At 41.1% G+C, this 27240-nt stretch overlaps 2 protein-coding genes across 2 annotated transcripts; both read right to left on the bottom strand.

The window, feature by feature from the left end:
• Positions 1–6: 6 nt before the first annotated feature.
• Positions 7–10204, bottom strand: LOC138956138 (sulfotransferase 1A3-like). The gene is made up of 5 exons (XM_070327583.1): positions 9479–10204; positions 7125–7454; positions 5708–5811; positions 1807–1996; positions 7–809 (listed from the first exon to the last, which is right to left on the bottom strand). The coding sequence occupies exons 1-5, from the start codon at positions 9654–9656 to the stop codon at positions 700–702; spliced, it is 912 nt and encodes a 303-aa protein (XP_070183684.1). The 5' UTR covers positions 9657–10204; the 3' UTR covers positions 7–699.
• Positions 10205–11163: 959 nt separating this feature from the next.
• On the bottom strand, positions 11164–19813 carry LOC138956137 (sulfotransferase 1A3-like). Its single transcript, XM_070327582.1, has 5 exons — positions 18794–19813; positions 16833–17168; positions 15493–15596; positions 14673–14862; positions 11164–13722 (listed from the first exon to the last, which is right to left on the bottom strand). Exons 1-5 carry the CDS (start codon positions 18969–18971, stop codon positions 13613–13615), a joined length of 918 nt encoding a protein of 305 aa, XP_070183683.1. The 5' UTR covers positions 18972–19813; the 3' UTR covers positions 11164–13612.
• Between the last annotated feature and the right edge of the window lie 7427 nt (positions 19814–27240).

Genomic DNA, 27240 nt, shown 5'->3' with positions numbered 1-27240 from the left:
CGTCCCGATTTCCTTCCTCTGATATTGTTGTAATCCGGCAAAGTCAAATCCCCTTCCCCTCCTCGTTAACCTACTTTGATTCTGTTGTCACATTCTTTATCTTGTTTGACACTTCTAATAAGGTTATTAGTAGGTGTTTTTGTACCTTTGACAGCACATGAAAAATAATTCCTCTTTAGATGTAAACATGTATAGCCACAATAAGTATAAGCTTAGCCTGTTGTGTGGATCATAAGATTTGCACTGTGTCTCACATGAACATGTATTCGACATGAAGATGCCACTCAGCACATTAACAGCCAGGCCCTTGTCTTTTGACGGATGAAACAGTATTCGTATCCTAAGTCCACAGACATTTAACTCAGCACAAAAATCAGACCATTCGACCTTCAAATATGAATCTGTGTGATGTGATTATGTTTAAGCTGAAGATAGTGTGCACCACCTATGAAGTAATTTGCTCAACAAATGTAGAAGTTATTAGCACTTTTACGGGTGGCATTTTTTTCGGGGGGTGGGGGGGGGGGGGGGTCACCCCGTACAACATGTGAGGCATGGCGAGACATTTTAAAGATTTTAAGATAATTTCGTAGATATTTGGTTCTGTGCTAGGAGGAAAATTACAAGATGCTGGTGGTAGCGGTATTTCAAGCTAGAAAATGCAGTCGTCAAAGCAGTGATGGCGTTTGTCATGTGTCATTATTCAAACGCAAATGTTCTTTTGGAGCCCGCCATCTTGGTAGTGTAGACGTCATCAAATCGTTCATTCTGCGCCACGGTGAACCAGTTCTTCCAGTCACCTACCATCCCTGCAAAACATAAATGAAACAGACGCTTTTAAGACAGAAACATCGGAAAGAGAGAGAGAGAGAGAGAGAGAGAGAGAGAGAGAGAGAGAGAGAGAGAGAGAGAGAGAGAGAGAGAGAGAGGAGATGATGATGATGATGATGATGATGATGATGATTTATTTTCTTATAGGCCATATGTGAGAGAGAGAGAGAGAGAGAGAGAGAGAGAGAGAGAGAGAGAGTGAGAGAGACAGACAGACAGAGACAGAGACAGAGACAGACAGACAGACAGACAGTCAGAGAAATAGAGACTGAAGCTCGCATGTTTCATGATCCGCTAAATATTATTATTTACTGAGACGCAGTGTGTAACCTCTACGTTTACACACACACACACACACACACACACACACACACACACACACACACATACACATACACACACACACACACACACACACTCACACACACGCGCCCACACACACACAAACACACCCACACATGCACACACTCTCTCTCTCTCTCACACACACACACACACACACACACACACACACACACACACACACACACACACACACACACACACACACGCACACATATTGGAAGAGTTGTGTTTGTTTGTTTGTTGTTTTTTTTTTTTTTTTTGGGGGGGGGGGGGGGTTGTCCTATCATTCGGAGGGAGGAGGGCATCGCCCGGGGGAGCAAGTGTCCAGGGCTGAGGAGCACGAACCCCAATTTTTCAGAGGTTGGAACAACTAGCCTGCTACGTAGAATCTCATATTATCGCACAGCTCATTGTTAATTTGATCCCTCCATTTTCTTGAATGATCCTTCCCACTTTGACAATCTGTAGAAAAACCTCTCAAACACGTCGGCGCGAGTGTTTTTGCCGATACCCTCTATGACCCTCGTTAACTCTCGGACAGCAACATCCGGGCTCTCGTAACGGATTCTTCGGAGCTTCTTCTTTACATGTGAAAACAGAAAAAAAACCACACGTCCAGTGTCCTCTCACCTTTCCTGTACATGTTGTTGTTGGAGGCGCCATCCTTCCAACACCAGGGGTCCTTGCCACCAGTGTGTTCGTGACGTCGTGTCATGTGCATGTTGCCCACCTGACACGTCATCACGATCGCCTCACACAGTTCTCTGCCCCTGCCCGTCCCCAGAAACGTGTCCAGTTTCTCCACTTGATCTACGGTGTTCTGGGTGGAAAGGACATGCAGTGAGTTTTGATTCAATCCCTGTGTCGTCTGCGCAAAATACATTAGTACCTAACAACACGTAGTAAATAACCTGTTTCACCTTCCAAAACAAGACAAATACTACTGCAGAAAAGATGGAAGGCCGAATTGTGGGTTTTCTTCCTTATCCCTGTCCAGACTTGGCCGCCGTTTTACGCTCTATGCGCCGCAGGCCGTTTTGTGCGTCGCGCGGAATTTGCCGAGTGGCCACACATCGACGATTTTTTTCACAACGCGGTATCAGTGAAGCGGGTCACCTGACAAGAAGGTTCAGTTGCATTCGACTGCCGCGCCGCGAGCAGCTGACGTCATCGCTCTGGTTTGCTCTGATTGGTCAAATTTCCGTCGTTCTATGTCTGTGTCATAGAAATTAGAACACGCGCTATTCTTCTGCAAATAACGCTTCGCGATCATAGCACGACGCGGTGCGCCGTTTTGAGCATAAGTCAAATGTGGACAGGGTCGGCCGGGAGTGTCTGGACGGGCCTAAGGCATAAAACAAGATGCACAACAGACGAATAGTAATGACGTAAATAAGTTAGCTTCAATTGTTGGGTTTTCTTCCTTAAAGGTCCTTGTCTACATTTTTATACCGAAATCGCCATTTGACCATTAAAATGCAGAGTCTATTATCTACAAATATCAACAATACACCCCCTTTCGATCAGGAAAGACGAAGCCAGTATAGCCGTTTGAAAATTCATTGTAGTATTCCAGCGTAGTACTCATAGTAGGATATCCTTATTTGGAAAATGCCAAGCGCAAAACTCCTCTCAAATCCCGTGCATTTCGTGCGCTTAAAAAAAAGCGTGGACAGCGCTCCAGTGTCAAACTGTTGCTGCACTTGTTTGGACGTGGCTATAAGCATAGTGACATGAATTTGATTGGTCAGTATTTTTAGGCAAAGCACATGTTCTCAGCAAACAGAAAACAAAATATTGGAATCGTGAGTCACGCTACCCAAAAATAAAATCTTTTTTTACAAATTTTTTTTTTCAATAACTTTTTCCCCCATGGTTCATTCATCATCTGACATAACTTTTTAGCGAAATCTAACCATAAGATTATTGAAAAAAAGCACAAATGTAGACGACCAAAACAAGATGCGCAACAGACGAATAGTAATGACGTAAATAAGTTAGCTTCAATTGTTGGGTTTGCTTCTTCACAGATGATGAGAAGGAAGAAATCTGAAACAGACAGACTGCTATAACGTTCAAAAAATCTAGAATTAAGGAACAAGACAGAAGAGTTTATGAAAAAGTTCAATCTTAAACAAAACGAAAGATTCACAACGTCTTCCTCGTGGTCCTTTGAGGGCCCCAAAGGGTTTAAAACCGTGATCGTGATTGGCGTTTTTTGACCTTTCTGTGACCGTGATTGCCGAAATTTCCATTTCTGTGATCGTGATGGGACTTTGCCCGTGATCCGTGATGAGAAAAAAATCAAGTCTCGTGATCGTGATCGTGATTTGTTTTCGTGATCGTGATGGGCATTATTGCAAAGCATTTTATTTTCAACGTACATTTTTCACAGCTGTATCACTCTATGATCCTCTAGTCTATTCGTCAAGGAGCCAACTCCGATTGAAGGGAAGCAACAACACATTCAGAAATATGATTTTGACAGCGATTGCTTCCCTTTAAAAGAACCAATCACACACTGACGAAAAGAGATCCAATCAGAAGGCAAATTGCAAAAGTCTTCCAAACTTCATCCAATGGAAGGGCTTCGTGCAAAAGTTTTGAGTGCATTCAGTCAAATTCGAATTCGAAGATCAAACATGGCGTGCAGCGGTACTGTCATCGAAATTCTGTTATATTTTGTGGATTCAAGCCATACCAAAGCAGGCGGCGAGAATGCCTTCCTTGGTGGAAAGGTCAGGCTACGGGTCGGTCTTTCCGAAGACGAAATATCAAGGTATGTTGATCTATGTTGCTCTATGACTGTTCTGAATGTAGGCAAAGATCTTGAAATTTGTTCAAGATCTTTGAGTTTGAGTGAGATCATTGACATTGTCGACATTGCCACGTCCGGCTGTCACTCGCTCAGTGTGTCCTCGACTGGCTTGAGATCGAGTCTGCGTGTAGCCAAAACCGAAACTAGAAATGTGTTTTTCATCCCAGCAACGTGGACACGCTTGGCATAGATTCTAATTGTCGCTTCTTTGCATTAAGCTTGGATTTATATTAGCGCCTGTAAACTTTAATATCAACAATGGGTTAAATTCAGAAACAATGGTGGGGAGACGTGCCAGTTTGGATCACTTGATCCTCATGTCAAAGACGATCAAAGTCATGTTCGTTGGGGATTTTGTCAGGCATGCTACTTTTCCGGTAATTAACGGAAATTCGATAAAGCCGTTTTCAAAATCCGGTAAAGTCAAATTTTTTCCGGTGAAGTTAAAAAATATCCGCAAAAACGATCCGTGTGAATATCGCGCAACGCGACCAGGCGCCGGTCTCAATGAAGCCAGCGCACAGTAGTGCATGTTGTTTTCACCAGTTTGGAGGTGTGTTGAATGGTGGTGGGGGGAGGCTAAAATGGGATTTTTAACAAGATCACAACACTATTACAGCCCGGAAAATGATGCCCAGAATGCACCAGATTGCACAGATTTTAACCGTTTTTTGACAAAATTTCCGGGGGGGCGTAACCCCGGACCCCCCTAGTTGGCTCGCCTGCTTCGCAGGCTCAGGCTTGTGGCTTCGCCACTGGCACTGCGCGCTTCTTTCAGGTAAAACCATTTTTGGCCTGTAGCATTCCTGTTTGTTTTTCAAGGACATGAAACCAGGCGATGGTGTACCCCCATCACACATTCATGTACTTTAATTTCAATCCACCCAATAGTTGGGGAGAAAATGGGTTTTCAAGATTTTGCTCTGGAAATGTCAAATTGTGCAAGTATATATTCATGTGTGTGAGTGAGGGTGTGTGAGTTGAATGTGTATGAGTGTAGAGAGAGAGAGAGAGAGAGAGAGAGAGAGAGAGAGAGAGAGAGAGAGAGAGAGAGAGAGAGAGAGAGATAACGAAATAGAGAGAGAGAGAGAGAGAGCGAGAGAGAGAGAGAGAGAGACAGAGAGAGAGAGACAGAGAGAGAGAGAGAGAGAGAACAATGAAAACAACATTCTTGTTACTGATTACAAATCATGATATGTATTTCTATGTGTGTATGAAAGAGAATTCAAAAAAAAATAACAAAAAGTGCAACAGTTCTCACTTTGTGTTGAATAAACAATAGATCCAGAGGAGCGAATTACTGTGTGGTTGTGTTTACTTTGACACGTGCTTTCTGTACATGCAACTTTTACCGTGACCGTGATTTGCCACTGGTGTTCGTGATCGTGAAAAAAAATATCAAGGTAACTGTGATCGTGAAAGCTAAAATTTCCCTTCCCGTGATCGTGATGATACCCCCCCTTTGGGGCCCTCTCCTTTGCATGCAGTGGACAAGCATTTCTGAGCAGGAGTTGAATTTGACATCAACATGGCGGGAGGCGAAAGCAATGACAAAAGTCGTACTTATGTATGTTTCGTTTTGTTTGAAAAATAAACGTTCCTCAAACTATAACCGTTTTTAACAGGAAGCTGTGGGGTGGTAGGCCTGTTGTATGACTGTGTAGTACATAAGCAGTTATTGTTCAGATTTCGTGCTGCAAGACTGAGTAATACCTTTTTGGTTTCCTCAAAGTTGCTGTGGAAGATGGGGTGACCTGGGCGAGCGTTGATTTCCTTTTCCCAGTCTTTCATATGATCGAACACATCACCGTACCAAACTGAAAAACGAAGATGCCGCGGAGACATAATTTTGCAATCAGGGCAGTTCAGAGTTCACTTTACAATAAATAAAAAGGGGTAAAAAAAAAGGGGGGGGGGGGAAGGGAGAGAGAGTTGGGGGGGGGGGGGAGAAAGTGAATGAGAGAAAGGAAGAGAGAAATAGACAGACAGACAGACTGACAGAGACAGACATAGATATATACAGACAGAGGGAGAAAGACCGGGGGGGGGGGGGGGGAGAAACAGGGAGAGAGCTAGAAACAGAGAGAGAAACATATAAATGGAGAGAGAGAGAGAGAGAGGGAGAGAGAGATAGAAAGAGGGAGAGAGAGAGATAGAGAGACTGAGACACAGAGAGAAGGACTGACAGATGGAGAGCTAGAGAAACAGAGAGAGAGACAGACAGCGAGAGACAGAGATAGAAATAGGGAGGCCGCGAGACAGGGAGAGAGAGAACTCGAACTCGAAAACTTTATTACGGCAGGATAATAGCATTAGGTCTACATGGTCCGTTTATACAGCTAGTCCTTACAACAATACACACATCAAACGAAGAAAAAGAAAAAAAGAAAAAAGAGGAAACAACAAAAACACTTAAATACAAACAAACAAACAAACAAACAAACAAACAAACAAACAAACAAACAAACAAACCCATCATCAACAAGCAAACAATCGAAAGCAAAAGAGAACCATTCAACAATAGAACAACAACAGCAACAACAAAATCCTAAAGGGCAATGATGAAACTAACCATCAAACACATTATTCAAGACATAAAATGAATGAATACAATAGCACACCATTTTTGCTGTAAACCTATGATCTTTATCGTGCGCATGCGTGCACAAGGGGGTGTTCGGACACCGAGGACAGTCTGCATACAGTATAAGTAAATGACTTTGTGAAATAAATCTCTTGGTTTTGAACTCACGTTGGTAGCGACGAATTGGTTTCAAAGCCAGCGCCGCTACCGACTGAGCTATCCAAATATAAAGTTCTTCAAAGAGGGATGATGATGATGATGATGATGATGATGATGATGATGATGATGATGATGATGATGATAATGATGATGATGATGATGATGATGATGATGATGATGAGGAGGAGGAGGAGGAGGAGGAGGAGGAGGAGGAGGAGGAAGAGGAGGAGTTACAGGAAGAGGAGGAGGAGGAGAAGGATGATGATGATGAATTATGAGGAGGAGGAGGAGGAGGAGGAGGAGGAAGAGGAGCAGAGGAAGAGGAGGAGTAGGAGAAAGAGGAGCAGAAGGAGGAGCAGGAGGAGGAGGAGGAGGAGGAGGACTCACATCCGTGTTCCAACATGACCTCGAAGAACTGGGGCCAGGTACCGCCATAGCCAAGCGGGGCCTTGAGCTTTGACACGTGACACCACAGCGACACCGCCACGTCTTTGGGGTTCCGGGTCAAGTAGACGACCTTGACCTTCTTCTCAGTGACGTCACGTGGCAGGAAGCGGAAGGGGAGGTGAGACATGAACGCTCGAGGTTTTTCGGAAGGTGGAAGTTTACATTCTCCCCCGAATGCGTCCAAGAAATAGAAGCTGTTGCTGTTAAATGCTGGCAGGTCGGTTGTTCCTTCCAATAGCATCCTGATCATTTGATGGTTCCAGTTGTTTCCTGTGACAGTCGTTTCACGTTAGGAAATATAGTGTCCTGGGAATGTGGGGGAAGGGGGGGGGGGGAACAAGGAAGAAGAGAAAAAAGTCAAACATATTAAAAGATGACAAGCAATCAACGTAAAAAGAATCGTTGTTCCGAAGACGTACAAGGGTCATGACACGTACATGATAGGGTTGGGGCCCCTAGTATGGACCATCTCCCGGTCTTACTAACGAACGGCTGGTACTAGAGCGCTCAAAACAATTGTATTCGCTGCATTTACCCTCCCTGGATAACGTACACTAGTCAACACAGTTGCAGACGCACAACAGACACAATCGTTAGGCCTTTTCTCTGTTTCACACGTTTGGCAGCGTTCACTCTAAATGTGACGCTTAAAACGGACCTGTTTCTGTCAACAGACAAAGCTGCTAACACACAAAAGTTGCTATATATGACGGCTAAGACTGCATTTGTTACATGTTAGCAATGTTGGCCCCGAGTTTCTGGCGCCAACATTCATTTTTTATATTTAGTCAAGTTTTGACTAAATATTTTAACATCGAGGGGGAATCGAAACGAGGGTCGTGGTGTATGTGCGTGTGTCTGTGTGTGTGTGTGTGTGTGTGTGTGTGTAGAGCGATTCAGACTAAACTACTGGACCGATCTTTATGAAATTTGACATGAGAGTTCCTGGGTATGAAATCCCCGAACGTTTTTTTCATTTTTTGGATAAATGTCTTTGATGACGTCATATCCGGCTTTTCGTGAAAGTTGAGGCGGCACTGTCACGCCCTCATTTTTCAACCAAATTGGTTGAAATTTTGGTCAAGTAATCTTCGACAAAGCCCGGACTTTGGTATTGCATTTCAGCGTGGTGGCTTAAAAATTAATTAATGACTTTGGTCATTAAAAATCTGAAAATTGTAAAAAAATATAAAAATTTATAAAACGATCCAAATTTACATTTATCTTATTTTCCATCATTTGCTGATTCCGAAAACATATAAATATGTTATATTCGGATTAAAAACAAGCTCTGAAAATTAAATATATAAAAATTATTATCAAAATTAAATTGTCCAAATCAATTTAAAAACACTTTCATCTTATTCCGTGTCGGTTCCTGATTCCAAAAACATATAGATATGATATGTTTGGATTAAAAACACGCTCAGAAAGTTAAAACAAAGAGAGGTACAGAAAAGCGCGCTATCCTTCTTAGCGCAACTACTACCCCGCTCTTCTTGTCAATTTCACTGCCTTTGCCATTAGCGGTGGACTGACGATGCTACGAGTATACGGTCTTGCTGAAAAATGGCATTGCGTTCAGTTTCATTCTGTGAGTTCGACAGCTACTTGACTAAATATTGTATTTTCGCCTTACGCGACTTGTTTTTTTAATAATGTAGCAAAATCTCAAAGTATGTGTGTGTCCCCTAATATGGACCATCTTCAACACATAGAACAAAAGAACAGATAAAGGATAGTGTTAAGTCATTCATTTAGAAGCTTTCTAAAAATAACCTATAACTGGCCCTCGAGCTTTAAAAGAATATACCATGGTACCAAACAATCTTCCTCACGTGAAATATGATAATTTCATTTATTTTCTCTCTGCTTTTGATAAGTTCCTTTAGTTTCCTGTTGTGCTTCGAATAATGTTCTCGTCGAACAAAAAAATGTAAATCTGAAGCATATTTGAATTAGTCTAACTTGCACACAAAGTAATAATGTGTTAATTTGACATACGTATCTATAGGGTTCTTAAGTTTTACAGTGATTCGATTGCAAAGGCCTCTTCGCTGGTCCATATTAGACACCCAGGCTCCTAATATGGACTAGTTGTGAATTTGTCTGTGTTTAATTTTTGCTGAAGGTCTATCACCGCTATTTCGTTCTAATCATAGGCATAACGGTTCACTAGGGAGAGAACAACTACCAAACACATAATGAAACTTCATCGCAAGAAAACATTCAAGCTAGTCATTAGCATGAAACAAAAAGTTGTCTACAAGTACAAGCAAACTGCGAAATATTACCTGATTTCGGATAACCGACAACGATGACGTCATCTTGACGTAGTTTGATGTCGCGGATTCTCTGAAGCTGTTTGGAATAATCTTGAACGTTTGGCATGGCGGCCAGCCTGACTGCACCCGTGTTTCCAAACCACATGTCGTTACCGAACTTATCTTTTAAGTGCAAAAACTGACTCATCTTTTAACGCTGATTGCTAGAACTATACGAGGCAATAGGCCGACGCAACAACAACAAAATTGCCTTGCAAATGTACAGTTGATGCCAATTAAAAGATGATTCTTCGCTTAACAATCCAGACGAATAAGTTGACGTCACTGGTTAAAGTAACGATATCTTCATAATCCCGTTTGTGAACAAGAGACAGGACAGTTTTGCAACGGAGGCAACACAATTCTACTTCTGTTCTTCGGGTTTTTTAACAGCCACCTTTCACTCTCGAAGACCTCCAGAAACTGTGCATGTCCACCTGGCAGAAACCACTAAGTTTATCTGCAGTGTGTTGGCGTTTATACCAGTGGGAGGTTCTCTGTATGTCAAATGAAGCAAAAGTATCCAACCTGTCGAGCTAACGATATTCATTTACATTATTCTCATGCGGACCATATGTTACTGCACTGCTATTAAAGAGCATAATGCGGAAATAATGCTCAGAGTGACACGTCCATAATTAATATTAATTGCGACCATTTCGTACCCAAACTATACCATTCATTCCCCTACCATTTCATTCAAACTTTCTATGCCATTAATGGGGTTAGTGCTAGGACTGGTTGGTCCGGTGTCAGAATAATGTGACTGGGTGAGACATGAAGCCTGTGCTGCGACTTCTGTCTTGTGTGTGGCGCACGTTATATGTCAAAGCAGCACCGCCCTGATATGGCTCTTCGTGGTCTGCTGGGCGTTAAGCAAACAAACAAACAATTCTTGTACACAGATAAAAGACAGTTTCCCTTCCAGACTGTTCCAGGTCAAATGTGTTAATGATGCAAATACAAATAAAATACCCCCAAACTGTTCTGAAACGATCCATTTTCGTTTGAAATACTTCATTTCTTATGGAAGGAATACACACTGGCACACAGTCTTTTGTTGTCTTGGCTTGCGGCCTAAATCTGACACAACAAGGCTCGAAGAAGGGACATAATGCTTTATTTCATATATTAAAAAGAAATAGTGTCAACACTCAGTTGGCAGTAGGCCAGAGACATAGTAGGCAGTGGAAAGTTACTAAAAAGTGACCTGAGTTGAAAAGATGTTTATTTCTACTCCAGACATATAATATCAATGTGCTGTCTTTGCTTTGTTTAGCGACCAGCGTTAAAGAGGCGCACAGAGGACTGCCTGGGAGAAGAGGACCACCAGGACAAAGAATGAAATCGATTGAATATGCTGTGCTGTTGCCCTGCTAAGCTGCGTGCATTTTTAATTTCTCAGCAACATAATATGCATTTTTTTTGTTATGAAATAAAATTGTTGATCGTATCTTGAGTTTATGGTGTTACATGTAATAGTCCTTATGATCTGTGACTGAGTGTGAAAATTGGTGTGTGTGTGTGTGTGTGTGTGTGTGTGTGTGTGTGTGTGTGTGTGTGTGTGTGTGTGTGTGTGTGTGTGTGTGTGTGTGTGTGTGTGCGTGTGTGTGTGTGTGAATAAATTTACCAAAACCTACAGTCACTCTCAACGTTGCATTCACGTCGAAATCAAACCAAACCACAACCACAACCAAAAATTCACGTTGTGTCGACGTGTAATTCACGTCAATTTTATCACGAAAAATGCACCTAAACTAAACTTTCACGTTGTGTCAACGTAGAGTTCACGTAATTCCTGACCTACAATTTAGCCTAAAATTTACGTTCCATTCACGTGGACATTACGTAAAAATGCAACGCAATTTCAACCAAACCACAACCACAACCAAAAATTCACGTTGTGACAACGTAGAATTCACGTAATGTTTTTACGAACAATCCTCCTCCACCAATAATTCACGTTGCATTCACGTTGGTGTCACATAAAATGCAACGTTGTTTTCAAACGTTATTCCCGCGTGATTTCGTCCATACAAATCTACGTAAAAAAACGTTGAAACGCAACGTAAACCCAACGTAGCCCAACGTGAATATAACGTGAATACAACGTAAAATTGTTTGCTGGGTATTAACTGACTGTATTATTATTAAGCAGGTAATACGTCCATAATGTCAAGTATTGTAATCTGCATGTTACGTTAAGCTCCGGCCTTACTTGTAGGCGAACGGTATGTTATATGTCCGTCTGTCTCATATGTCCTAATGTTGTATATTATTATATATTTCTTGTATACTTGCCATTTACATATTTATTATAAATGTTGATGGATGAATGATGATACATTGTAGACGGATGCATGTTATTGATTAAAAGCCCCACAATGATGTGCTTAGCAAAAAAAAAAGAAAAAAGAAAAAAAAAGAAATACATGTATATCGAAAACAAATAAACGTTTAATTAAATGTAAAAACAATACTGATCGTTCATGACTGTATACATATCCACCAATGCTGATGGTCACAGATGGCTATCACTAACAAATATCACAGAGGGTTAGTGTTAATTACCCTTACCCTAACACAAATATCAAAGGAATAAATAGTTCGGTGTTTAGACATGCGTCGAGCAAAAGCAGATGTGTAGAAATCAACAAAACCTGACGATGATTAAGGATTACTTATACAGAAGAAAGTCATGAACAAATGAGGCATTAGAGCATTATTTTATTAAGAAGATGAAAGTCGTGTGTTTATTTCAATGTGTGTTATTCTCTCAGGTGCCAGAAGACTGATATTCTCCATAACTCTTACTTACTCTATAACACCGACATGTCCTTCGCATTTAGAAAATGATATTACTTCCCTTTGTTTACCAAATAGAAGAAAAGCCTGTAAAGAAAAGACAAGAAGTGCGCATGATGTTTTTGACCGCTAGTCATCCACGTACTGTCATTCCCAGAATCATGTTCACGTTTGTTTGATATATTTGTTGCAGGTATCGTTTGTTATTTAAACGGGGGTTTGTGTGTTAACACGACTTAGACTAGATATAATTCTGTAGTCAATCATTGCTGCTGCAGGAATATTGAATTAGGAATTAAGTCTGCGTTAGTCATCATCTCTCCGACACCCCCCCTCCCCCCTCCTTTTTTTCACAAACCGTCCTGATTTCCTTCCACCGATATTGTTGTAATCCGGCAAAGTCAAATCCCCTTCCCCTCCTTGTTAACCTACTTTGATTCTGTTGTCACATTCTTTATCTTGTTTGACATTTCTAATAAGGTTATTAGTAGGTGTTTTTGTACCTTTGACAGCACATGAAACATAATTCCTCTTTAGATGTAAACATGTATAGCCACACTAAGTATAAGCTTAGCTTGTTGTGTGCTCCCAATGGTCCCTGATGTAGGCTTACTATAATATGCAACCTCATGTTCTTGGAATAAAATCTCGTTTAAACCAATCCTGTTCACCACCAAAGCCTTGTCCTGGATTTCACAAGGATCACGAAAATCCATCCACTTGGACATATAGCAAAAATTAACAGCGTGGCTGATAAAAAAAAAGCCAAAAAACAACAACAACAAAACACAGCGTGGCTGATTTCTTTCCAGAATAGGTAGGTTTTTTTTCTGAATCATAAAATTTGCACTGTGTCTCACATGAACATGTATTCGACATGAAGATGTCACTCAGCACATTAACAGCCAGGCCCTTGCCTTTTGACGGATGAAACAGTATTCGTATCCTAAGTCCACAGACATTTAACTCAGCACAAAAATCAGACCATTCGACCTTCAAATATGAATCTGTGTGATGTGATTATGCTTAAGCTGAAGATAGTGTGCACCAACTATGAAGTAATTTGCTCAACAAATGTAAAAGTTATTAGCACTTTTACGGGTGGCATTTTTTTCGGGGGGTGGGGGGGGGTCACCCCGTACAACATGTGAGGCATGGCGAGACATTTTAAAGATGTTAAGATAATTTCCTAGCTATTTGGTTCTGTGCTAGGAGGAAAATTACAAGATGCTGGTGGTAGCGGTATTTCAAGCTAGAAAATGCAGTCGTCAAAGCAGTGATGGCGTTTGTCATGTGTCATTATTCAAACGCAAATGTTCTTTTGGAGCCCGCCATCTTGGTAGTGTAGACGTCATCAAATCGTTCATTCTGCGCCACGGTGAACCAGTTCTTCCAGTCACCTACCATCCCTGCAAAACAGAAATGAAACAGACGCTTTTAAGACAGAAACATCAGAAAGAGAGAGAGAGAGAGAGAGAGAGAGAGAGAGAGAGAGAGAGAGACAGGCAGACAGACAGACAGACAGACAGACAGACAGACAGACAGACAGACAGAGAGTCAGAGAGTCAGAGAAATAAAGACTGAAGCTCGCATGTTTCATTATCCGGTAACTTCGACCAATAGTATTATTTACTGAGACGCAGTGTGTAACCTCTACGTAATTTACACACACACACACACACACACACACACACACACACACACACACACACACACGCACGCACGCACACACACACACACACACACACTCACACACTCACACACACACATACACACACACACAGACACACACACTCACACACACGCGCGCACACACACACAAACACACCCACACACGCACACACACTCTCTCGCACACTCACACTCACACACACACACACACACACACACACACACGCACACACACACATACGCACACACACACACACACATATTAGAAGACGGTTTTTTCTTTCTTTCTTTATTTTTATTTTTTTATTTTATTTTTTCTTGGGGGGGGGGGATTGTCCTATCATTCGGAGGGAGGAGGGCATCGCCCGGGGGAGCAAGTGTCCAGAGCTGAGGAGCACGAACCCCAATTTTTCAGAGGTTGGAACAACTAGCCTGCTACGTAGAATCTCATATTATCGCACAGCTCATTGTTAATTTGATCACTCCATTTTCTTGAATGATCCTTCCCACTTTGACAATCTGTAGAAAAACCTCTCAAACACGTCGGCGCGAGTGTTTTTGCCGATACCCTCTATGACCCTCGTTAACTCTCGGACAGCAACATCCGGGCTCTCGTAACGGGTTCTTCGGAGCTTCTTCTTTACATGTGAAAACAGAAGAAAAACAAACACGTCCAGTGTCCTCTCACCTTTCCTGTAGAAGGCGTTGTTGGAGATGCCATCCTTATGACACCAGGGGTCCTTGCCACCAGTAAATTCGTGACGTCGTGTCATGTGCATGTTGCCCAATTGACACGTCATCACGATCGCCTCACACAGTTCTCTGCCCCTGCCCGTCCCCAGAAACTTGTCCAGCTTCTCCACTTGATCTACGGTGTTCTGAGTGGAAAGGACATGCAGTGAGTTTTGATTCAATCCCTGTGTCGTCTGCGCAAAATACATTAGTACCTAACAACACGTAGTAAATAACCTGTTTCACCTTCCAAAACAAGACACATACTACTGCAGAAAAGATGGAAGGCCGAATTGTGGTTTTTTTTCCTCAAGGCATAACACAAGATGCACAACAGACGAATAGAAGTGACGTAAATAAGTTAGCTTCAATTGTTGGGTTTGCTTCTTCACAGATGATGAGAAGGAAGAAATCTGAAACAGTCAGACTGCTACAACGTTAATAAAAATCTAGAATAAAGGAACAAGAAAGAATAGTTTATGAAAAGTTCAATCTTAAACAAAACGAAAGATTCACAACCACGTCTTCCTCGTGGTCATTTGCATGCAGTGGACAAGCATTTCTGAGCAGGAGTTGAATTTGACACCAAAATGGCGGGAGGCGAAAGCAATGAAAAAAGTCATACTTATGAATGTTTGGTTTTGTTTGAAAAATAAACGTTCCTCAAACTATAACCGTTTTTTAACAGGAAGTTGTGGGGTGGTAGGCCTGTTGTATGACTGTGCAGTACATAAGCAGTTATTGTTCAGATTTCGTGCTGCAAGACTGAGTAATACCTTTTTGGTTTCCTCAAAGTTGCTGTGGAAGATGGGGTGACCTGGGCGAGCGTTGATTTCCTTTTCCCAGTCTTTCATATGATCGAACACATCACCGTACCAAACTGAAAAACGAAGATGCCGCGGAGACATAATTTTGCAATCAGGACAGTTCAGAGTTCACTTTACAATAAAGAAAAAGGGGTAAAAAAAAGGGGGGAGGAGAGAGAGAGTTGGGGGGGGGGGGAGAAAGTGAATGAGAGAAAGGAAGAGAGAAATAGACAGACAGACAGACTGACAGAGACAGACATAGATATATACAGACAGAGGGAGAAAGACCGGGGGGGGGGGGGGGGAGAGAAACAGGGAGAGAGCGAGAAACAGAGAGAGAAACATAGAAAGAGAGAGAGAGAGAGAGAGAGAGAGAGAGAGAGAGAGGGAGAGAGATAGAAAGAGGGAGAGAGAGATAGTGAGACAAACAGACAGAGGGAGAGAGAGGAGAAAGACAGAGGGAGAGCTAGAGAAACAGGGAGAGAGAGACAGACAGTGAGAGACAGAGATAGAAATAGGGAGGCCGCGAGACAGGGAGAGAGAGAACTCGAACTCGAAAACTTTATTACAGAAGGATAATAGCATTAGGTCCACATGGTCCGTTTATACAGCTAGTCCTTACAACAATACACACATCAAACGAAGAAAAAGAAAAAAGAAAAAGAGGAAACAACAAAAACACTTAAATACAAACAAACAAACAAACAAACAAACAAACAAACAAACAAACAAACAAACAAACAAACCCATCATCAACAAGCAAACAATCGAAAGCAAAAGAGAACCATTCACCAATAGAACAACAACAGCAACAACAAAATCCTAAAGGGCAATGATGAAACTAACCATCAAACACATTATTCAAGACATAAAATGAATAAATACAATAGCACACCATTTTTGCTGTAAACTTTAAGATCTTTATCGTGTGCATGCGTGCACAAGGGGGTGTTCGGACACCGAGGATAGTCTGCATACAGTAAATGACTTTGTGAAATAAATCTCTTGGTTTTGAACCCACGCTGGTAGCGACGAATTGGTTTCAAAGCCAGCGCCGCTACCGACTAAGCTATCTCCTTGCCCAAATATAAAGTTCTTCAAAGAGGGATGATGATGATGATGATGATGATGATGATGATGATGATGATGAGGCGGATTATGTTGATGATGATGATCATGATGATGACGATGATGATGATCATGATGATGAAGAGGAGGAGGAAGAAGAGGAGAAAGAGGAGCAGAGGAAGAGGAGCAGGAGGAAGAGGAGGAGTAGGAGAAAGAGGAGGAGGAGGAGGAGGAGGACTCACATCCGTGTTCCAACATGACCTCGAAGAACTGGGGCCAGGTACCGCCATAGCCAGGCGGGACCGTGAGATTTGACACGTGACACCACAGCGACACCGTCACGTCTTTGGGGTTCCGGGTCAAGTAGACGACCTTGATCTTCTTCTCAGTGACGTCACGTGGCAGGAAGCGGAAGGGGAGGTGAGACATGAACGCTCGAGGTTTTTCGGAAGGTAGAAGGTTACATTCTTCCCCGAATGCGTCCAAGAAAAAGAAGCTGTCGCTGTTAACATTTAATGCTGGAAGGTCGGTTGTCCCATCCAATAGCATCCTGATCATTTGATGGTTCCAGTTGTTTCCTGTGACAGTCGTTTCACGTTAGGAAATATAATGTCCTGGGAATGTGGGGGAAGGGGGGGGGGAACAAGGAAGAAGAGAAAAAAGTCAAACATATTAAAAGATGACAAGCAATCACCGTAAAAAGAATCTTTGTTCCGAAGACGTACAAGGGTCATGACGCGTACATAGTAGGGTTAGAGCCCCTAGTATGGACCATCTCCCGGTCTTACTAACTAACGGCCGGTACTAGAGCGCTCAAAACAATTGTATTCGCTGCATTTACCCTCCCTGGATAACGTACACAGGTCAAAACAGTTGCAAACGCACAACACACAAAATGGTTAGGCCTTTTCTCTTTCACACGTTTGGCAGCGTTCACTCTAAATGTGACGCTTAAAACGGACCTGTTTCTGTCCACGGACAAAGCTGCTAACACACAAAAGTTGCTATATAGTTATGACGGCTATTACTGTATTTGTTACATGTTAGCAGTGTTGGCCCCGAGTTTCTGGCGCCAACATTCCTTTCTTTCTTTCTTTTTTTTAATAATGTAGCAACATCTCAAAGTATGTGTGTGTCCCCTAATAATTATGGACCATCTTGAACACATAGCACAAAAGAACAGATAAAGAATAGTGTTAAGTCATTCATTAAGAAGCTTTCTAAAAATAACCTATAACTGGCCCTCGAGCTTTAAAAAAATATTACCATGGTACCAAACAATCTTCCTCATGTGAAAGATGATAATTTCATTTATTTTCTCTCTGTTTTTGATAAGTTCCTTTAGTTTCCTGTTGTGCTTCGAATAATGTTCTCGCCGAACCAAAAAATGTAAATCTGAAGCATATTTGAATTAGTCTGACTTGCACACAAAGTAATAATGTGTTAATTTGACATACATATCTATAGGGGGCTTTTTACAGTGATTCGATCGCGAAGGCCTCTTCACTGGTCCATATTAGACACCCAGGCTCCTAATATGGACTAGTTGTGAATTTGTCTGTGTTTAATTTTTGCTGAAGGTCTATCAACGCTATTTCGTTCTAATTACCCAGCTGAAAAAGTACCACACGATGTACTATGGTATACTATAGTAAACTATAGTAAATGTACCCTGTACTATAGTAAACTGCAGTAAATGTACCATGTACTATAGTATGTAAAGGCCGTGAAAGGTGGATGCAGCGCCTAAAGGCAGTCGATCTACTGGCCGATGTGAATGCGTGATATATTGTGTACAAAATTCCATCTCACACGGCATTAATAGGTAACATGCGCCTTGAGTCGCCTTGTTTGGTGAGATACGTGCGCGATATAAATCCTCGTAAATAAATAAAATAAAATAAAATAAATGTACCTTATTGTACTATAGTACTTTGTACTATAGCACTTGTACTATAGTATACCATAGTACAATTCAATGTACCATAGTACTTTTACTACAGTAAACTATAGTATACCATAGTACTTTTACTATAGTATACCATAGTACATAGAGTGGTACTTTTTTTACTTGGGTAGGCATAACACACACTTGGGAGAGAACAACTACAAACACATAATGAAACTTCATTGCAAGAAAACATTCAAGCTAGTCATTAGCATGAAACAAAAAGTTGTCTACAAGCAAACTGCGAAATATTACCTGATTTCGGATAACCGACAACGATGACGTCATCGTGACGTAGTTTGATGTCGCGGATTCTCTGAAGCTGTTTGGAATAATCTTGAACGTTTGGCCTGGCGGCCAGTCTGACTTCACCCGTGTTTCCAAACCACATGTCGTTACCGAACTTATCTTTTAAGTGCAAAAACTGACTCATCTTTTAACGCTGATTGCTAGAACTATACGAGGCAATAGGCCGACGCAACAACAACAAATTGCCTTGCAAATGTACAGTTGATGCCAAAAGATGATTCTTCGCTTAACAATCCAGACGAATAAGTTGACGTCACTGGTTAAAGTAACGATATCTTTTATCTGTTTGTGAACAAGAGACAGGACAGTTTTGCAACGGAGGCAACACAATTTTACTTCTGTTCTTCGGGTTTTTTAACAGCCACCTTTCACTCTCGAAGACCTCCAGAAACTGTGCATGTCCACCTGGCAGAAACCACTAAGTTTCTCTGCAGTGTGTTGGCGTTTATACCAGTGGGAGGTTCTCTGTATGTCAAATGAAGCAGAAATATCCAACCTGTCGAGCTAACGATATTCATTTACATTATTCTCATACGGATCATGTGTTACTGCACTGCTATTAAAGAGCATAATGCGGAAATAATGCTCAGAGTGACACGTCCATAATTAATATGATGATACATTGTAGACGGATGCATGTTAGCCCCACAATGATGTGCTTGGCAAAAAAAATGAAAAAAAATAAATAAAAAAAATTAATAAATATTAATTGCGACCATTTCGTACCCAAACTATACCATTCATCCCCCTACCATTTCATTCAAACTTTCTATGCCATTAATGACACTTAAAGAATATAATAAATATAAATCATTAACGCCTGAAAATATCTGTAATGGTGGACATAATACGATGTTTGGTGGCTTGTCGTCAGACCAGATGTTTTGGTTGGTCCCAAAGGGAGGATATATCGTCTTCTGTTTCATCTTTATCGTCTTCTGTTTCATCTTTATCGTCTTCTGTTTCATCTTTATCGTCTTCTGTTTCATCTTTATCGTCTTCTGTTTCATCTTTATCGTCTTCTGTTTCATCTTTATCGTCTTCTGTTTCATCTTTATCGTCTTCTGTTTTATCTTTATCGACCTAGACCGCAAGAAGATGTAACAGAATGTAATGTTATGACGTCATGGAAGTGTGCATTTAATCCCCCATGTGCAAAATCCATGACGTTCTTATTTTGATGTAGGATCGAAAATCCTTCTCTGAAAATGTGCTTTTTGCCGCCATTTTTTAGGCCAGTGTCTCTCGCTTACATGACTAAATACACTGTATCTTTACGAAAACACAACGGATCACAAAGAAATTATGCACAATAATACGTCATGTACCAATCTTGATAATGACGTCATTTGTTATAAATGTCGTCATTTGATTCTGTGCAAAAAATACCAGTCTCAGTCTTGGTGACGACAACCTTGTATTACGTTGTTGGTGATTCTGGATAAGAACCATAGTTGAATAAACCACGCCATCCCTCCATGCTGCCTCTGTCTACTTTGTTTCTACAGTGGAACCCCCCTTTTAAAACCTCCAAACATCTGAGAAAATCAGGTCTTAAAAAGGAGGAAGTCTTAAAATAGGGGTAATTTTACAGAGGTTATGAACAGAAAGTCTGAGAAAGCAAGGTCTTAAAAAGGAGGGAGTCTTAAATTTGGGGGGTCTTAAAAGGGGGGTTCCACTGTACTAGTATGAATGTATCTGTGACCGTCCCATACGACGAGATCACGACAAGAATCGTCAGAGGTCGGTGAGCAGAACATGCTCTACAACTATAGCTTCGTCCTTACAACAACCTCATCTTAGATCTATGTACACCGCCCACACTTCCGATTTACTATACCGCCACTTCAATCTTGATTCATCTACCTGCCAAAGCTTCTTATCATCTACGACATCTGAAGCTTCCGTAAATAAACACATCTACAGCCATCCTACGGCTTTTCCTCCTTCTTTGAGCTAGTTAACTACCGGTTTAAAAAAAAAACAAGAGGCGAAGCCTTCAAGGCTCACGTAAGAAATCGACAAACAGTAACACAAACTCAATCACTCCGTCACACATACACACACACACACACACACACAGTAAGCATAGGTGACACTGTGCAAGAAAGCGAGACACTAGATCTAGATCTGTCTGTCTGCATGTAGCCTACTTACAGACACGACTGCCCACTAGTCTCGGCCCGCTCAAAATAACAATGACCGAGACATTCCTTCGCGTGACGTCTAACCCTCTTACGCCATAATGTGACGTCTTCAAATGACGAAATGTTAAAGTTTCTACCACAGACATACACACGCACGCACGCACGCACATACGCACATACGCACGCACAGACAGACAAAGTTACGATCGCATAGGCTACACTTCGTGAGCCAAAAACTAACAACAATTACTCATCTAATGACGGTCGGGGTAACATTCGGGAACATGACCCAAATTGTTCTACCGTACGCGCATAAAACAACATTTAGGGGAAGGGCCCCTAATATGGACCACTTTTTGTTTCATGCTGATAACTAGCTTGTTTTCTTGCGAAGAAGTTTCATTTTGTGTTTGGTAGTCCTTCTCTCTTAGGTTAACCGTTAGGCCTAATTAGAGTGAAATAGCTTTGATAGACATTCAGCAAAAATTAAATACAGAAAAAATCACAAAGGGTCCATATTAGGAGCCTGGGCGCCTAATATGGACCAGTGAAGCGGCCTTCACGAATCACTGTAAAAAGCCCCCTATATTTCAAAATAACATGAAACAACTTAGTGTACAAGTCAGCCTAATTAAAATATGCTCTAGATTTATCTGTTTCGGGTTGATGAGAGCATTATTTGAAGCACACCAGGAAACTAAAGAAGCTTATCAAAAACAGAGTGAAAATAAGTGAAATTATCCACTTCCACGAAAAGAAGACTTTTTGTTATATTTTTGTTAAATCTCGAGGGTTAGTTATAGGTTATTTCCAGCAAACTTCTTAATGAATTAATGAAAATAGCCTTTAGCTTTTATTTTCTTCGATTTGTTGAAGGTGGTCCATATTAGGGGACTCGCACATACTTTGAGATTTTGCTATTATTTTTTGTTTGCAGTAGAAACTCGGGGTCAACACTGCTAAAATGCAACAAATGCGGTCTTAGCTGTCATAAAAAGCAATTTTTGTGTGATAAAAGCTTTGGCTGTGGACAGAAACGAGTCCGTTTTAGACGGCAAATTTAGAGTGAACGCTGCCAAAAGTGAAAAAAAGAGAAAAAGCCTAACGAGTTTGAGATTTGTGATTCTGCAACTGTTTTGACATGTGCAAGTTATCCAGAGAGGGTGAATACAGCGAATAAAACTTTTTTGAGCGCTCTAGCGCCGTTAGTTTGTCAGAACAGGAGGTGGTCCATATTAGGAGCCGGTCCATATTAGGAGCCCTTCCCCTACTATCATAATTCGCTGTTAACAGAAGCTATATTGTGTCAGAACACGCAGCTTACATTGTTTTCTATACATCAGTGGTTTAACGGGGAACAGTATACCGTCACAGCAGGAGGGAAAATAAACGAGAGACACGCACTTAACCATGGAAACTAACCACACATTTGGTCTTTAAACAAAATTTTATTCAGAATTTCTTCGCATGAACAGTTCGAAACACACAGCTAGGACACGCACTCAAGCAAATGCTTATATCACGTGACCAGAACAATACTAAATTACACACATTTTCGTAATGGTGGACATAACAACAATAAACCAGAGGAACAAATTGAAAGAATGGGGATGGGGAGCTACATAGGAACAAAAGAATCTACGGAAGATAAAAAGAAAAGGGAGGGAGAGGGGGAAGAATGTTGGGCTGTTTCATTTGGATCACCGCCAACACACTGTGTGTTATCTTTTAGATGGCGTTTACACAAGTCTGAATTAAGGTTACTAATATTTAAACGCATTCTGCAGTGTTGAACTTCTGTCTGTCGTTTTCCAAAATAATAATAAGCTGGTACACTATGATCAGGACTTTGTAAATAATGCTTAAAACTCGCTTATTGAATTTGTTGTTTTAATCACATCAGGCAAATTATTCCATAAAACTGTGGAGAATGGAATGAAGGATGTTCGGAATATGTCTGTCCTATGTGCTGGTACGAATCTTTCGAATGGTCGTCTTCTGTGGTAGGGATTTAGTGAAGAGACTAGTGGTGGCAAGAGGTTAATTAAATATTGTGGACATTTACCATGAACCATTTTGTGAAATAAAATTAATTTATGTCGTTTACTGAAAAACACAGAATGCTTTCTACAGTGGCCCTATAGAACTGCTTTTGGATGGCTTGGTTCAGTCTAAATTTCTTCAGCTGTCTAAGTAAGTGAAGCCTCTGCTGACACTTCTTGATAATGGGACAAAAACACAGAGCCCATTATCAAGAAGTGTCAGCAGAGGCTTCACTTCCTTAGACAGCTGAAGAAATTTAGACTGAACCAAGCCATCCAAAAGCAGCTCTATAGGGCTACTGTAGAAAGCATTCTGTGTTTTTCAGTCACCGTGTGGTTTAGCGGTGCCAGTGCTAGGAACAAGGAAGAACTGGAGCGCATTGTCAGACAAGCGTCTCGTATTGTGGGTTGCGAACTTCCGTCAGTCGCCTCACTGTACAGTTCACGTTTAGCAAAGAGAGTTAGGGGTATAGTGGCAGACTCATCTCACCCAGCCAGCCATCTGTTCGAGCTCCTCCCGTCAGGCAAGCGCTTCCGCGCTCTGAAGAGCAGGACTTCTCGTTTCAGAAACAGTTTCTTTCCTGAGGCAGTCCTTGCGGCCTCAATGGTGGATCGTTCTTAGATCTGTTAGATCTGTGATATGTGTCAGTTAAAGTTTTGAAATGGATCGAGTATCCTTAAATGAAATATCTTAATAGATGTAAGGGTTGTGTCCTTTGAATAACTGTGTTAGCATGTACTCGGATTTATAATATTGATGACTATATTTTTAGATATGATTTTTAGGGAATTCATTTATCTTTATCCATGCAACCTGTGATTACTCCTGTCAAATTGGTGCTAAAAGAACAACCAGTCCGTTTTGAACTGTCTGCTGGTATACATACGTAAATAGGCCCAGTGAAATTGAACACTTTATCTGTACATAGTTATTATGATATATGCGTGTGGAAGGAGTGTGAAGTTTTATGCATACACCATAACAAAATCCTGTGCTTTGCATTTGGTAAATAAACTGTTTGATTGATTGATTGATTTGATTTGAAATTGATTTGATTTGGTTTTCGGCGTTCCTTTAAACTACAAAAACCACTTTCTTTGTAAATCTTATCATGGCTTGTTCCCCGCACACCGCCAATTATAACACGTAATGCTTCAAGGTGTAATTTTTCAAGTGTTTTTGATAAGGCTTCGGTACAATTGTCACATAACACATCAGCGTAATCGAAATGTGGCAGAATAAAAGATGTATACATTATTTCCAAACTATTTCTGCATAACTTATACTTATAATATCTTAAGCAGTTAATCAACAAAGTGGTCTTTTTCACAATATTTCTAATTTGAGCGTCCCATTTACAATCGTTTTGCAAAACCACACATTTCATTTCTTCGACCCATTACACTGCACGGTTATATATCGTAGCATCATAACGTTTTTGTGAAAACTTCAGGTTTTAATGGAGAAACGGACTATTTCGTTTCATTGTTTCGATTAAGCTGTAATTTACAACGAAAGCGTTTCTTGGGGCTGTATTATTAATTCTGTATGAATTTGCCTTTGGGACATTTACGGAGCCTGTATCCATAAACGTAACTGTATCGAATTAAATGCGTAGACCTATTGTGACTCGCCAGTAATGATCAACTTTCACACCGATTCGCTTCCTATGAAGCGATATGCACAACTGCGCTATACTGGCTCACTTCAAGCGATCAGCGAGCCGAGGGTATCCTTGGCATTCGATGTCATTAATCCAACAAAATAAGGGCACAAATGTGTGTCCCACATGACTAACTGCAAATGTGCTTCACAATTTTATTTAAGGACTACTTTTATTTGCCTTTATTTTTATGGCGCACATTGTGTGCCTCACATTTAGTTTTGGCCTTCATTTTGTGGTCCATGCCCAAACTGGAAATGTGCCCCACAAATTTTTTGGGGGCTTATTTTTATGGTCCAAGAACTGTAAATAAGGGACACTTTTTGTGGCCCTTATTTGTTGGAGTAATGACATTGAATGCAAAGGATACGCGGGTAATGCCGCAGCGCGTTCAGTTTGATTAAATGTGTTAATTTCGCTTTACGACACGACTTGTTTCAGTTCCATGTGCTCCGGGCTAATAAACGACAAATAAACCCATTAGCTGTGTTATGGCGCACTTAAATAAGTTGTCCGCACGTGCATCTTTGTTATAGCCGGTTGTTTGTAATGAAGGCTGATACACTATACCTATTTTATTCATGTTTTTATTACTTAGTTAGTGGAAGAATCTTTTGTAATGTATGTTTTTAATTAAGCGTTGCTGACTATGAATGTAGATGTAAATGCTTGTATAACTGTGTTTTAATTTTAAATGTGTCAAGCGCAAAGAGCATAATTGTAAAGTTATGATGTTGCGCTATATAAATGCTCATTTATTATTATTATTATTATTATTATTATTATTATTATTATTATTATTATTATTATTATTATTATACACTCTTGTGGTTTTCGAAGCTGGCTCACAGTGTGCTTACAGCCCAACTTTTGAAAGAATTTCGGCAATGTGCTGCAGCTAGCCTACTTGCTCCAAGACTTGTTTTAATCATTTGTTATCAACACTGTCACGTTTTCTCTCTCTCTCTCTCTCTCTCTCTCTCTCTCTCTCTCTCTCTCTCTCTCTCTCTCTCTCTCTCTCTCTCTCTCTCTCTCTCTCTCTAAAAACATTTTCGGGTAGGTAGATCAAAATTGCGAGCCGGTGTAACACCGCGTTCTGACCCCCACCTGAAAGTGTAGTCCCCCGGGGGACGCTTCGCGAAGTCGGTAAGTTGATGTCTGACGACTTCGATATGAATCAATTAAAATACTGTCTTGTGGTGAAAAACTCTGTCCTACGACAAAGTCTGAATAGCAGGTAATACATGTATCGTGATTCTAAAATCGCGATTTGTAAGCTTCGTGAAAGTAAACAACGACGGACTGATAATGGGTTTCCTTGGAAGGGGAAACTTCGAAGAACTTGCATGGAATCATGCTTTGTGACAGATGAAATATTACACTATGCATACGTTATTGTAATATTATAACACATTTTCAGTAGCCGTTTGTGGTAGAAGCATATGTTTCCGTAGCTCCCCTCGTATGCCTAATCTCTTTGGTTACTGCCCTTATTCCTTGGTGATACTGAAAGCTTTTTAATAGACCCTCGTACCACAAGGCAAAATCGTATAAACAAAAGTTTAGTGGTTTGAAAGGAGCCTACGAGCTCTTTCATTCTATATTTGGTGACATCAGTAATTATGTGCATACTAGATTTTATGTACACACACTTGGCTGTGACAAATGTATACTGTGTGGCTCAGGTGTATGTACCCACAAACTGTACTTATGTGCAGTGAGAGGGCATTGCGTGTGTGTGTGCGTGTTTAACATGCATATTTAACAGGTGCGAGGGAGGTCGGTTTTGTACTGATTCGTTGGATGAGGCGGCTATAGAGAGCAATGGTGGTATATTTTGAATACCATCTCTATTGAGTGAACAGAATTTTGAGAAGTCTAATTTAAAGAGAACGTCAGAATGAGACAGCGCAGATTGCATGGCTCATACAGATCGACAGCCTCAGCGCGTTCGTATGCAGACAACAAATCACACAGGCGCACACACACACTGAAAATGTTAGTCATTGTGAGCAACTTTTGACACCATGTTATGATGGGTGGCCGTTGTTTATGGTCAGACATCAGGGGCGGATCAGTTGCTTTGTAAGGGGGGTGCACTTTGAATCGAAAGTGAATGTGACTGGGCGCAAAGCGCCCGACTGAATTTGCTAGGGGGGAGGGGGGGGGGGGGGTCCGGCCCCCCCCCCCCCCCGGGAACACTTTTTGGCCCAAAGAAGCAAAATGGTGCCATTTGAACTTAAAAATGGTCATAGAATAAGCTGATTTATTTATTTTTTTGTGTGTGTGTGTGCTGAACATTGATTCAACAAGACCGAGTTCTCATGACATGTGCTTCTCAGTTTATTCGTGATGGCGGAAGAAGGGCAGGGAAGTTACTCTGCATAATGTACATTACATCTGGGGCGGATTGTCTCCCATGGTCTGTGTATCATATACAATGTTACACATAGTGTATTCACGGTGCTTTTCGGGGTTGTGGTTGTCGTTATTTTGTTGCTGCTGTTGTTGTTTTTGACATACTTATAGTTATTTGTTGT

The sequence above is a fragment of the Littorina saxatilis genome, unplaced genomic scaffold (assembly GCF_037325665.1).
Source record: "Littorina saxatilis isolate snail1 unplaced genomic scaffold, US_GU_Lsax_2.0 scaffold_1290, whole genome shotgun sequence".
Taxonomy (NCBI): domain Eukaryota; kingdom Metazoa; phylum Mollusca; class Gastropoda; order Littorinimorpha; family Littorinidae; genus Littorina; species Littorina saxatilis.
The sequence above is the reverse complement of the archived record's forward strand: the minus strand, read 5'-3'. Positions and strand labels throughout refer to the sequence as shown.

Coding starts and splice junctions, on each gene's coding strand:
- LOC138956138 (XM_070327583.1), bottom strand. CDS start 9,656: ATGAGTCAGTTTTTGCACTTAAAAGATAAGTTCGGTAACGACATGTGG. Junction 5,812..7,124: donor GGTCATGTTGGAACACGGAT/GTGAGTCCTCCT, acceptor TTCGTTTTTCAG/TTTGGTACGGTGATGTGTTC. Junction 1,997..5,707: donor ACTTTGAGGAAACCAAAAAG/GTATTACTCAGT, acceptor CTTTCCACCCAG/AACACCGTAGATCAAGTGGA.
- LOC138956137 (XM_070327582.1), bottom strand. CDS start 18,971: ATGAGTCAGTTTTTGCACTTAAAAGATAAGTTCGGTAACGACATGTGG. Junction 17,169..18,793: donor TGTCGGTTATCCGAAATCAG/GTAATATTTCGC, acceptor CGACTGTCACAG/GAAACAACTGGAACCATCAA. Junction 15,597..16,832: donor GGTCATGTTGGAACACGGAT/GTGAGTCCTCCT, acceptor TTCGTTTTTCAG/TTTGGTACGGTGATGTGTTC.